The sequence below is a fragment of the Bison bison genome, unplaced genomic scaffold (assembly GCF_000754665.1).
Source record: "Bison bison bison isolate TAMUID 2011002044 unplaced genomic scaffold, Bison_UMD1.0 scf7180017864456, whole genome shotgun sequence".
NCBI lineage: Eukaryota > Metazoa > Chordata > Mammalia > Artiodactyla > Bovidae > Bison > Bison bison.
Window position 1 is genome coordinate 10859448 of NW_011495018.1, and position 12642 is coordinate 10872089.

The window sequence follows — 12642 nt, forward strand, 5'->3', positions numbered from 1 at the left end:
AAAGTGAACTACACGTGACATTCAAGTATCAATACTTTTCCCTTTACATAAATTCCCAAAAAGAGTGATCAGGAGACATGACCTAGGAATCAGAGTCTCCCAAGCAGGGAACTTACAGGAGGAATGGATGCTGGGGAAGCTTTTGCGGCCCTCGGACACCAGGTCGGGGTCACCGGTGCAGTGCATTTCCGAGTTCATCACTCCATCTGGAAAGCAGCGGTAAAAGAAATCGGGGCGAGGTCTACAAAAGACACCATGGACAGTTTCAATATAAAACGCTGCCATCACAAACAAACCCCAGCTGACCCCGCCGACCCCTGCTGCTGCCCCAGTTCCTTCTTCTGCCATCAACACCGCAGCCCCCACCGGAAGACACCGTGGGCTTAGGCAAAGCTCAGGCTTCAGGGTCAGAAAGATCTGGGCTGGAACTCCCACTCTGCCACTTACTAGTTTTATGACTTAGGTAGTCACATAGCCACCCTCAGTCTCCACATCTGTAAAAGAGGGATATCAATACCTACCCAAAAGTGAGGTACTGAGGGTCAAGAGAGATGACTTCCGGGAGCCACCTGAGCATGGCGGTGGTGAAATAAAGATGGAGCCACAGCTCCATCTATGGCTCCACTGCTCGGAGGCTGCTACCAGGATCCAAGCCTCCAGGCTCCTCATGGCCCTGTATCTTGAATCTGATGGCCAACTGCCTACACTTCCTTAAAGAGCAGGTTTCACTGAGAAGACCTGAAAACTCAGTTCTGAGCTTTGGCACACAGTCACCAGCCCAGCTCTTGGTCCAGGTTGTGGGGGAAGGAAGTAGGGGACAAGCTGGTCCCGAGGCCAAGTCAACTGCCATAATCACGGCTAACATGTACTCAGTACTTAACTGCATACCAGACCCAGCACTAAGTACCACCCATGGGTCACACTGTATGATTTTTATGACAACCCTGGGGCAGGTCCTGGAACTTCCTTCATTTCACACGTGTGAAAATGAAAGCTTAGAAAGATCACACTCCTGCCCAGGGTCACACACAACCAGTAAGTGGCAAAGACAAGCTCTGAACCCTGGCAATTGGATTCCTGCACCTACACACCACACCCCACGTGTCCACTTCACTCAAGTGTGGATTCTCACTGTGATGAGTGATGGTGAATTCTTCACATGAATTCAACTAACTCTGCCAGATGTCTGCCATGGACAAGGTTTTTCTAATACTATAAACACAGCCCCCCTTTTCTGCACACACTGGGTTACAGTTCATATGGTTCTCACTGTGAACTCTAAGGGCTCACTGGTCCTCCAGCTCTGAGATCTGGGCCCAAGAACAATCTATCAGTATCTATAACATATCAATTATCAATAATCTATCAGAACTGTTGGTGTGCTGTTTCTCCCCTATGTGTGTCTTTAAGTGTGGCTATTCACCTACTGAACCAGAGCCTCAGAGAGGACCTGGGAATCAGCATTTCATTGGGCCCTCAGCAACTCTAAGCACAGAAAGTTGGAAGGACAATGCAGCCCAAGGCCACTTGCTGACCAATCTATATCCATCTTCTGCCCCCTCGTTGCCTGACCAGGACTGCACACCAAGTACCTGATTGCTAAATACTGAGGTTCCAAGAGGGAAACCAACCTGTCCAAGGCCAACAGCTAGTCAGGGCCTAAGTCAGGTCTCGAACTCAGATCTTTTGACTGTTTTTCTCTACAGAGACTAGCTCATTTCCAGAGCATTTGGGGGAGAAGGCAAGATAAACAGAAAATAGAAATCATCTCCCAGGAGGGTAAGAGAAATGTGTCATGAGTCACAGCTCAAATACTAATCCATATTGCTTATCCCAGAGACAATGATAAATAAGCAAGATTATCTATTTTTTGGATGCCAAAACTGATAAGTGAGTGGGTATCTGGTGAGGCCCTGGAATACCAGTGGGCTGGAAATGGCTTTCTTGACCTTGGTCCCCAAGAAAGTATAGTCATTAGATACTTCTTTACTATTGATGTCATGCTTACTGAAGTAGTGAGTTTATCATTCAAAGGAGTGGAAAGATCTGAGTTGAGGACAGAAACCCCAGAAGGACAACAATTTAAGGAAAACCAGATGAGCTCCAATCTGTCCCATCCAGTTTCCTGTGGCCAAGATTTCTACACGGCTGACCTTGAAACTAAGTCACTGCTTGTTTCTTTTTGGAACTTACCTTCCCACTATCAATTTAATAGTGTTTGTGCAGACTCCATTCAAAGCAAGAGCCAAGGACACGGCTACAAAACAAAACCAACAAACAGAAAAATAACCAGCTGGCTCTCAAATCAAAATTATCATCAATACCATCATTATCATCATTACTTTTCCATCACACTATTTAATTTATGACCATAGAAATATGAACCAATGCTTTTTAAAAAGGAGGGAAATTTGAGTGGCTAGAGTAAAACATAATTAGAACTGGACTTTGGAGACTGAAAGTTCATAAAATTCCAAGCCCCTAGGACATGAAATTTATCTCTCCTCCTAGACTGAAATTTTCAGTATCATAGAGAAGCCCATGTATCATGTTCTGACCTGATAGAACAGATTTAATACTACAGCATGTAGAGTTTCTTTTACTGGTAGCAAGAAACATAACATTTTATTTCCTTCTGGCAACCTTCTCAGACATAATTCTAATCAGAGCAGCTGCAGGAATCCCTTTGCATACTGGCGTGCCCACTCAGGCATCACCTCCTTGTTGACTTGTCCCCTGCTGACAGCTGTCCACTTGTTATCAAACAAATCACTACTTCTAAGAAGGTGAAGTGTTTCAATACCTCATTACTGGTGTTTGAAAAGGTTTGCCCAGGTGGTTCTTTCTGCCACCTAAACCAGTAGGCACTTCTAGATGACATTCTTCACAAATAGACAGCCTGGGGAATTTCTCTAAGCAGCTTGGAAGGACTTTGCTGGATGAAGCACAGATTGTCCAAAGGATGCAGGTGAAATGAGTCATGGAGTTTTCCCTGCAAGGCCCCTGCATCTCTCTCTTGTGTTTATCAAGACTACACAAAAGGCAAGTCAATGTGATGGAAGGTCAAATGCTTTGCATAAGCAATAAAAACTTATCGATGTCCTGTTCTGTTGCTTTGTCGAATAATAAAGCATGTGAGTTACCATTTCCCTTTGGCAAGTATTAACTGTTCAATACTAGCTGAGACTTATGTAAGGAAACAGCGGTGGAGGGCCACTTTCGGGAAGGAGCTGCCTGGAGCAGTTCATGATCATGGGGAGACAAATGTGTTATTCTACAAATGAAAGGACTGTGAACAGTCAGCACAGTCACCCAGGGCACAGGCCACTGAGATAGAGACAAAAACCCACCTGCTTGTATCAAGTCACGGGGAAGCAGAGAGAATGGGAGGGACCAGTTCAAATGAGCACCTCTGTCAAAGGGAAACTAGTCCCCAGAGCGGAGGATGGGCCACATTACAGTAGCTGGAAAGGAGGGATGGGCCCCCTGGGTGCAGAGTGGGGCATGAGTCAGCAGCACCAGACCACCATTAAAACACCCAGCATGCAACGCGGTGTAACCTGGAGGCAAGCATGGAGGAACTTGGAGAGATCTGCTGATTACACTCTGCACGCACAGATCCTTCCTTCCTAAAATGCTGGCTTCCCTTCTCTCTCACAAGCTTGGAGCACTGCTGAGAGGTTTCCTTTGCAGAGAGGAGGGAGAATTCCCTGGGCCATCATTGCTGCAGGATTCTCCCAAAGCCATGACAATTAACAGACTGTGAGATTGCCCTGAGATGACAGGGGTCTTTTCTTGGTAGGGCTGGCCCAGCACAGGCTCACTGCTGTGTTTTCCCAGCGGGGCTGAACTCCTTCTCCTCCTGGTCCTGGCAAGGCCTCTGCACAGAAAAGGTCTTCAGGAACAAGCATCACCAGCTGACCTCCCAGTGCCCTTGGGGAAATTCAGAGACCATGACATCAATCCAGAACACCATACACGTCCCCAGCCTCTGCCCTGGCTGGGTTTACTATAGCGCAGAGCAATTCTCTGAAAAGCTTCAAGTGGCTGAGCTAGAAAAGGTGTGGCTGTGATGGAAGCACCAATAGCTGGCAGCTTCCCTCTCTGATCCAAAAGCCTGAAGGAGACAGAAGAGAGCGAGGATCTGGGTGGAAAGCGTCACAGCCTTCTGGAAGTAAAGTAAACCAATTATTACGTTCTTCTGCATAGCATAACCTCCAGGGGACCCAGACAGGGGACCTCTCACTGATACCACAGGGAAGGCTGGGCTGAGAGTAGAGGCATGAAAGGCTGGACGAGCAGAAAATGAATGACCCCAACCATGGGGGGCTGGCTTGTCGATTAACAAGGACCCAAGGCATCTGGCTCATAAGGGGTGCATCAACAGCATCCCACGGCACTGCGGGGTTGAGAGGAGAGTCAGAAAGACAAGCCAGACTGTGTTCTAATAAAGAAATGCAAATCAATGTGTCATGTGAGTTGGCCTGCAAGTGGCCTGTATTGAGGGCACTCCTGCTTACAAGCAACCCCAGAGGATTAGAGGGCTTTTGTTGCTGTCACTTTTGTTGTTGTTGGGAATTCAACATTGCAGTCCTTCAAAAACGGGGTTTCTATTAACACCAACTTGGCCGTTCTGCAGCCAAATCCCTGGGTGCGGCGAGCCTTACTTGCACACGAACAGATGCACAGAGTGGGCTGCTGTGGACAGGCATCTCAGGGGCGTTCTTAGGGTCCAGGTCTGCTGAAGACGTCTGGGTAAAGAAGGGACCTCAGACCAAACCACCCTCACTGAGAAAGTCCTGAATTCCAGATAATGGAGAAAAAGCTACACCTAGCTTTCTGTCCTTGGTTTTGAAAGATCATTCCCTCCAGCCCCTTCCAAGACTTCCTAAAAGTGGCAACTTTTTTTTTTTAATTGTGTACAAAGGGAGGTTCTTCATCATTTTTACAAGGCAGCCTCTCATTTATTTAGGCAAACAGAATATCCAATTAACTCCACCTTCTCTGTTAACAGGCCAGGTATGGTGTACAATTTTGAAGTGTCATCCTAAGGGAGATTTAGCTGAGAATGAAAAGGTCTAGAGAAAGTAACTGTAAGCTCCTCAAGGCCATAACAATCTCCCAGCTCCAAAAGCAGCCAGTAAATTATAACTGAAACCATGAAAGACAGTTCCTACCCACAGCCATACATCTCGGGACTCAGTGTCAGGGGAGCAGCTAGAATAACAAGTGAGGCAAAAAGATTTCCAGGTCAGCTGAGAGGGGCTCCCAATGGGACATTTGGGAACCACAGTGGTATCTGTCCAAATGCTGACACAGCTGCTTGAGCCTCAAGAGGGAGGGCACCTACACCCTTCCTGGAAAACCTGACTTTTCCATCACCTCAGCTGAAGAGACAGAGACCATGTGATGACCAGAGCCTCAAACCTCAGGTGAGCAGCCTGGGGAACACACCTGTCTTCAAGCAGAGCATCCACAGGCTGGCCAGAGACTCGGGACTTTTACATCCAGGCTTGAGATTTGAGTCAAGTCCAGAGTCTCCGCCTGGGAAGTCTGGACCACAAGACGCAGTGACACTGGGAGGTGGCACTGGAGCTGAGCAGTCACGCAGGCGTGGGGCAGGGGCACCCGCCACTGCAAGCCCAAGCCTCACACAGACCAAGATGCAGGCAGCAGGGACAACGTCTTCACAGGAGACTGAGGCAGGGAATGAGAGGAGAGGAAGGACGCATCACAGAGAAGAGGGGGCATAAACTGACAGGGCGCCTCCACCCCTCTTGGCCTGGATCCCTATTCCATCCCCATGAGGGTTTCCCTCTGATTCTTGAAGTTCTGTAAGATTGCTTGTTATAGTCCTATAACCAAACCTCTAATTTATTCAATCCAATTTGAGAGGAATTCTGTTCTTTTCAACTACACAGAGCCTAACCAAAGCCTGGCTATGTCAGAAACGGTCCCAGTCCTTCCACTGCTCTGCACACCCTAGAACTCACCCCACCCTCCTTCCCTTACAAAGAACAGGGAAGACCCTAGTTTGCTATGTTTTTCATTTTCTCAAAGTCCAGTAATTGACAAACACCATCTTCAGTGAAGAATCTCATATTCCAGATTTACTACCTTACTGAACGGTGAGCCTACACAACACACCAACAACACAGCATGTGTGAGGGTTTGGATAACGTCAAGACGTCATGTCAGAAAAGAAACCCAATCCAGTTTTCCTGATGACCAAAAAGCTAAAACCCTGGCTTCCGGGGAGTTATTTTGCTAAACAAGCCAAACAGTTCTGCTTTTTCTTCATGCTGTCGTTTACTTTGTCTTTTGATTAATATGCAGATCAGAAAAAAAAATGGATTTAACCCTAAAATTATCAAACTCCTGTCACACGCAGATATGGCTCAGCTTAGGGAGAATTTATAAGCATCATGTCATACTCAATGGCAAAGATGGTAGCATTCTTTACATAATAACAACTGATTAACTGCCAAAGTGTCCCCACAGTGGTGATGGGTTATGGAGCTTGTTTCCAACTGATATTAAATTTTACATCTGCTTTTCCACATTTTTGCTTCCAGTCAATGGTGACTGGTCCAGGAGTCTGTGGTTGATGTCTGAATTGCCCCAAATGGGGGCCTATTAGCCACAAATGTGGGGTTGGACAGTCAGCGGTGACAAAGCTTCAGATTCACTTTGCCTTATAGCCAAGAGCTGTCCTTCCAGTTTGCTTAGGAAGCACAGAGCTCTGGAGAGGAGCCCGAAACGCATTTTCAGCACAAGGGACAGCGGCGATGGGCTGGCCCACAGATGAGCTACTTACCAAGCACTGGCTCTTTAAAAGGGCTAAACGTTTACCTTGTCTTGTGTCTACCAAGCTTAATTTGACCAAGAGAAAAATCAGTTGAGTGCAACTGAGATTTTAGAAATCTGGTAATCTAATCAAGTTCAGCCCCATCCCCTAAAGCAGGAACTGGGAATACTCTACCTAGGAAGGCTTCCTTAATTTCAGTCTTGTCTGTCCGCCGGATAATTTTCACCACACAAATAACAGCCAGAGGTGTGAGGAAAGAAATTGCCTGGAAGAAATAACAAATAATCCCTTATGAAGGCAGTAGTTTGCTATCAGAGAACAGATTGATAATTAGTTCCAGTTAGCTTCCTTTGGATTCACTAGTTGAATGATCTCACTGAACTCTTGACCTCATACTAAGAAGGATTTATATCTATACTGAGAGATTCCACAGACTTGAAAAATCAGAGGTCTGATTATGGGTTATAATTGATTTGTAATTGCTGTGAGTCACGTTTAAAGTGGTGGCTTTTTAAACAGAAAAGAAGAGTCTATAATTACAGTGACATCTTTGGTAGTAACCCTCCTCCCATCCTCCCCTGTGGAGGGATGGAAGAACCCTTGGCCTCCCATCCCCAGCGCTCTGGCCACATGGGAACACGTGGGATTTGCTTGGAGTCTATTGATTCAATCCCCTTTGGTATTCTTTGGTTGAATACTCATTTCCGCTGCAAAGCAGAGGTTAGTCCCTTCACATGAAGTCTCTCCTCTTCTCTTCTTCCATCCCCTTTCCTCTGCTAGACCAAAGCACTCAGGAGTACAGTATGCACTTAACAAATCAAGCTGTTGGGATTCAGATGCAAACAACTCTTATCACTGAACCTTCTACGAGGCAGGAGCCATGTTTGGGCACCATCCAGTACTGGGGTCTCTTAAATCCTCTCTTAAAATTGTGACAATCTTTGCCAGGCTTGGGGACTATGTGATGTGCCCAAGGACACGGCTGGGAAGTAACAAGATGGGATTCAGAGGCCAGGTTTTCTGCCTCCCATATCTAGTGTTTACTCAGCATTCTATAATTAGTACTTTTCCCCCCTAACATTCCAATGATCAAAAAAAAAGGTATTGGATTGGCCAAAAAGCTCATTCATTTGGGGGTTTCATTCTGTCTTACCAAAACCTGAACGAACTTTTTGGCATACAATATTTGTTACATCCTTATGATTATAACATCTCAGGATAGCAATCAAAAGGGATTAACTATCTCACAAGTCTACAGGTGGGCTCACAGACGATGGTGGGAGGCGTGGGCATGGGAGATGGTAACTGTTAACCAACAGTGTTCACAATTTGGGAAGTCTCCACCTGGGTGCTAATCAATGTTGCTTTTTGGAAAGGAGGCTTTCTAACAGGACTAAGGCATGGCTGGACGATACTTTCCTTTGTTAAAAAAAACACCAGAATTCCTCTAAATGCACACAGTCTATAAAAATAATTGGAGATGTCCTAGACATGCAAGAACCAGACCGCGAGAGCTCAGAGCATCTTGGGAACTCCTCTTCAGGAGCAATATTCACAGACAGTTCATGAGACAGGAGAAAACCCTTCTCCTTACAGGCTGGTTCCTTTCTGACCACAAACGGTAGAAACCAGCTTGATGAGCCTCCTTATTGGCCATGGCCCTGAACAACTTAACATCAGTAAGTCCTGTCGCCATGGAGGGTGTTCAGAAGAGTGTGGCCCAGGTTTTAGGACAGCTGCACAAAAGGAGATTCAGAACTGGAGCAGAGAAGCAGAGGATTCACCCAGGGTGACTGAAAAAGGCAACACTCACTTGTGAGGGAAGAGTTCCAGCAAGTCTATGAGTCTACACCAGTGCCTGGGGGTCTCTTCACCTGCAGCATTTGTTACAAGGCTCCTCAGACCCTCTTCTAGGACAGGTCTGGAATCCACATTGTGTAACAAGCACCTCAAATGACTCTGATGACTGAGAAGCACTTCATCAGTTCTGATTCACACATTCCATGTTTAGAGAGTGCTGGCTGAAGCGCCATCTTACCTAAGTCTAAAGTTAAGCTTAAGGTCAAAGAAGTCCTGGGCTTTTGGTTTCCTCTCACTTTGGGCACTACAGACCAGCCACTGCCCTCAAAGAGGAGAGAGCAGCTCACTGAACAGTGAACAGTACTGCAGCAACCCCACAAACAGTCAAACCATAAATATGAGAACAATAGTGAACTGAAGATGTGCTGTGTGCTGTGCTTAGCTGCTCAGTCGTGTCTGACCCTTTGTGACCCCATGGACTGTAGCCCTCCAGGCTCCTTTATCCATGAGGATTCTCCATTCTAGTGGAAGTAATGATAGCTTTCCTCTGCTTGGGCTCTAAAATCACTGTGGATGGTGACTGCATTCAGGAAATTAGAAGAAGTTTGCTTCTTGGCAGGAAAGCTATGACAAACCTAGACAGTGTGTTGAAAAGCAGACATTACTCTGCCGACAAAGGTTCACATAGTCAAGGCTATGGTCTTCCCAGTGATCATGCACCGTTGTGAGAGTTGGACCATAAAGAAGGTAGAATGCCAAAGAATTAATGCGTTCGAACTGTGGTGCTGGAGAAGACTTCTGAGAGTCCCTTGGACAGCAAGGAAATCAAACCAGTCAATCTTAAGGGAAATCAACCCTGAATACTTGCTGGAAGGACTGATGCTGAAGCTGAAACTCCAGTATTTTGGTCACCTGATGCTGGAAAGATTAAGACCAGAAGGAGAAGAGGGTGTCAGACGATGAGGTGGCTGGATGGCATCACCGAAGCAATGGACATGAACTTGGAAAACTCTGGGAGATGTGAGGGACAGGGAGGCCATGGCGTGCTGTGGTCCATGGGATCGCAAAGAGTTGGACATGACTGGGCAATTGAACAACAACAACATATGCAGAAACACACACACACGTATATGTGCATGCTTTTGGTGGCTTCTCTGGTGGCTCAGATGGTAAAGAATCTGCCTGCAGTGCAGGAGATCTAGGTTCAATCGCTGGGTCAGGAAGATTCCATGGAGAAAGGAATGGCTACCCATTCCAGTATTTTTGCCTGGAGAATTCCATGGACAGATTAGCCTGGTGGGCATGAGTCCCCGGGGTCTCAAAGAGTCAGATAAGACTGAGCAACTAAGTATCTTAGCACATATATGCTATTAACATAAAAGGAAAGGAAAGTGAAGTCGTTCAGTCGTGTCTGACTCTGTGACCCCATGACCTGTAGCCTACCAGGCTCCTCCATCCATGGGATTTTCCAGGCAAGGGTATGGGAGTGGGTAGCCACTTATTTCTCCAGGGGATCTTCCCGACCCAGGGATTGAACCCGGGTCTCCCACATTGCAGGCAGACACTTTACCATCTGAGCCACCAGAGAAGCCTGCTATTAATATAAGACAATCCCAGAAGGCATAGTCTAAGGTTAGACAGATTTGGAACCCCAGAGAAAATATGATTTGGGAAGACTTCCCCTCCAAGGTTCCAGAGGCTGCCTGCTGGGGATGACCCTGAGCTGGACTGTTCTGACCAAACAGGAGATGGGGCGCCATGTGGGAGCCCCGTGGCTCCAACCAGGAGTGGGAACTGGAGAACACAAGGGCCATACCTTGTGCAACCACCAATGAAAGCAACACAGGACATGCCGTCCGTCCCCAGTCCAGACAATGGGTGACCCCTGGGTGCTGATATAAGGCACTGTGTTGCCAGGATGCTTCTGGGAATCCACCAGGCATGACACCAGACACAAGGCTTGTCTCCAGGGAAGGGCATGAGTGGCCAAGAACTTTTAGCCACCAAGGGGGTTGAAGCCCGGGCACCTGGTGTTCGGATGTTTTAGCCACAGAAGAGCTTGTCAGACAAAACCATGGGCATCCAACAGGAAGGCGTGTGCATTGCACGGCGCTTCTAACAACTCAAGACACACGGCCACCTGGGAAGGGCCCTGTGGTGGGCAAACAATCACGGCCTGTCACTGAGCTGGGAGCGAAGGCTTGTCAAAATATCTAAAAACTCAACTACCACGAGCCAGCTTGGTCTCTTTTCCTTCCCTCCTCCCCGCAAACTGATTTTATTTTTGTCTTCCTTAGAAGCATCCTATCACAGAATAGAAGCTCCTGTTATTAAATCAACACAGTACCAGTAATACGCTACTATTTTTAAGTTAAGAATTTGGGAAACACCTCCTCTTCCCTCAGTTCCCTGAGTCTTGCCTGTCCTTCGGGGGTTTTTCTGTGATGTTGAATGGTCTGACTTGTGTTCAGGTCTCTGTTCCCACTAGACTAGAAACCATACCTACTCAGCTCTGCACCTCTACTACACACCGTGCGTGGCTCTAGGAAAGTGCTTCATAACTTTCTGTTGAACTAAGTAATAATTAACTAACTTGAAGTAGTCCATACTCTGCCTGTACCCCTGCCTCCCGCTGCCCCCTTCACCATGCAGTACTCCAAGCAAACTCCCATTCATGGGGCCCCCAGAGCCTGGCTCCACTGTGTCTGCTCCTTGACACCTGCTCTTCTGTGTGTGACAGGCTGCACTCACCACCTGTCCACCTCCCTTCCACCTCCAAGGAGGCAGCACGGCTGAACGGCTCCAAGAGTGTCTGCACTCTGATCGGCGGCGTTCAGACCCTGGTCCAGCCACTGACGGTTGTAAACCCGGGATAAGCTGTTTAATCTCATGACAGTTTCATTTTCTCCATTGAAATGATGGGATCACAAAAGAGCCAACCTCAAAGGATTCTGAGAGAATTCACTGAGATGCTAGTTGTAAAGTGATTGAGCACGGTTACTATATTCAAGAGATGCTAGCTGCTGTCGTGACTACCACGGTGATGAGAAGGAGGAGGACAATGGTGAGGATGGGGATGAACGTCCCTAAAAGTGCACCTGAGCCTCTCCTCCACTCTTTCTCAGATTCCTCTTTGCTTCAGGGTACCACTGCCCCCACGAGCCCTCAGGGGTCAAGTCTTATTTGACTTCACATCACCTGCAATTCCTGTGGCTTTCCTCACCCTGGAAGTGTTCTCTGGACAAAGACACTACAGGCAACAACAGAGAGAAAACTGAAAAGCAATAACGAATACCGAGTAGTCTTTCTACACCAAAAAGCAGGCTTTCAAAGATGCGCTGATACATTCCACATGTTCAGAAAGGAAGCATGGCCTCTTCTGAATAAGGAAGCAGCTGATAGCCTGGGAATATCCAGCAAATGTTAAAGTCAAGTCCCAGTATGTGAGAAGAGAGTTCTCAGCCTTCCTCTCTGGTCCACAGAAGCCCAGGGGCATCCAGGGAAACAAGCTCTTGGAATCTCACGGTCCAACCACACCCAAGTTTCATGTTGACAGATACATTCACCTTAGCTAATGGTGCCAAAGACAGAGAAAATGCCAGGCAGGGCTTCCAGGTGATGTCGTTACCATTTACTCCTTACTTAGTTCCCTAACCTTCTGATAATATTTTTGTAACATTTGACCAAGTAGCTCTTTTAAAACAGACATGCACACAAATAAGCATAACTCCAGAAACACTGATTTCGCAAAGAAACCTGGATTCACAGCAGCTGCCTTTTAAAAACACTTTGGTTATTAGAAAGTTAGCAAGTTTGCCTTTAGAGTAAAACATTCTAAACAAAAATAGAGGAGACCCCAGGATTATTTATGTGTTAAATAATGAAACTGGAGCTTTCTAAGGAAGCCAAGCGATTTTTAAAAAACATTGAAAATATGTTCTCTTATACATTCTTTTAGAAACACCATAAGGTTTGTAGAGATCAAAAGCAGACAAATGATATCTTGCATTAAACTCTCAATAAAACCCAGGAGA

At 46.7% G+C, this 12642-nt stretch overlaps 1 protein-coding gene across 1 annotated transcript in view; it reads right to left on the bottom strand.

Moving 5' to 3' along the window:
* PPAPDC1A (phosphatidic acid phosphatase type 2 domain containing 1A) overlaps nucleotides 1-12642 on the bottom strand; it is a 150673-nt gene that overhangs the window by 68487 nt on the left and 69544 nt on the right. The window contains exons 6-8 of the mRNA XM_010859581.1: nucleotides 6983-7073; nucleotides 2194-2257; nucleotides 117-241 (exon numbers count right to left, since the gene is read on the bottom strand). Coding sequence (XP_010857883.1) covers nucleotides 117-241; nucleotides 2194-2257; nucleotides 6983-7073 — 280 coding nt within the window. The remainder of the gene's footprint in view (nucleotides 1-116; nucleotides 242-2193; nucleotides 2258-6982; nucleotides 7074-12642) is intronic.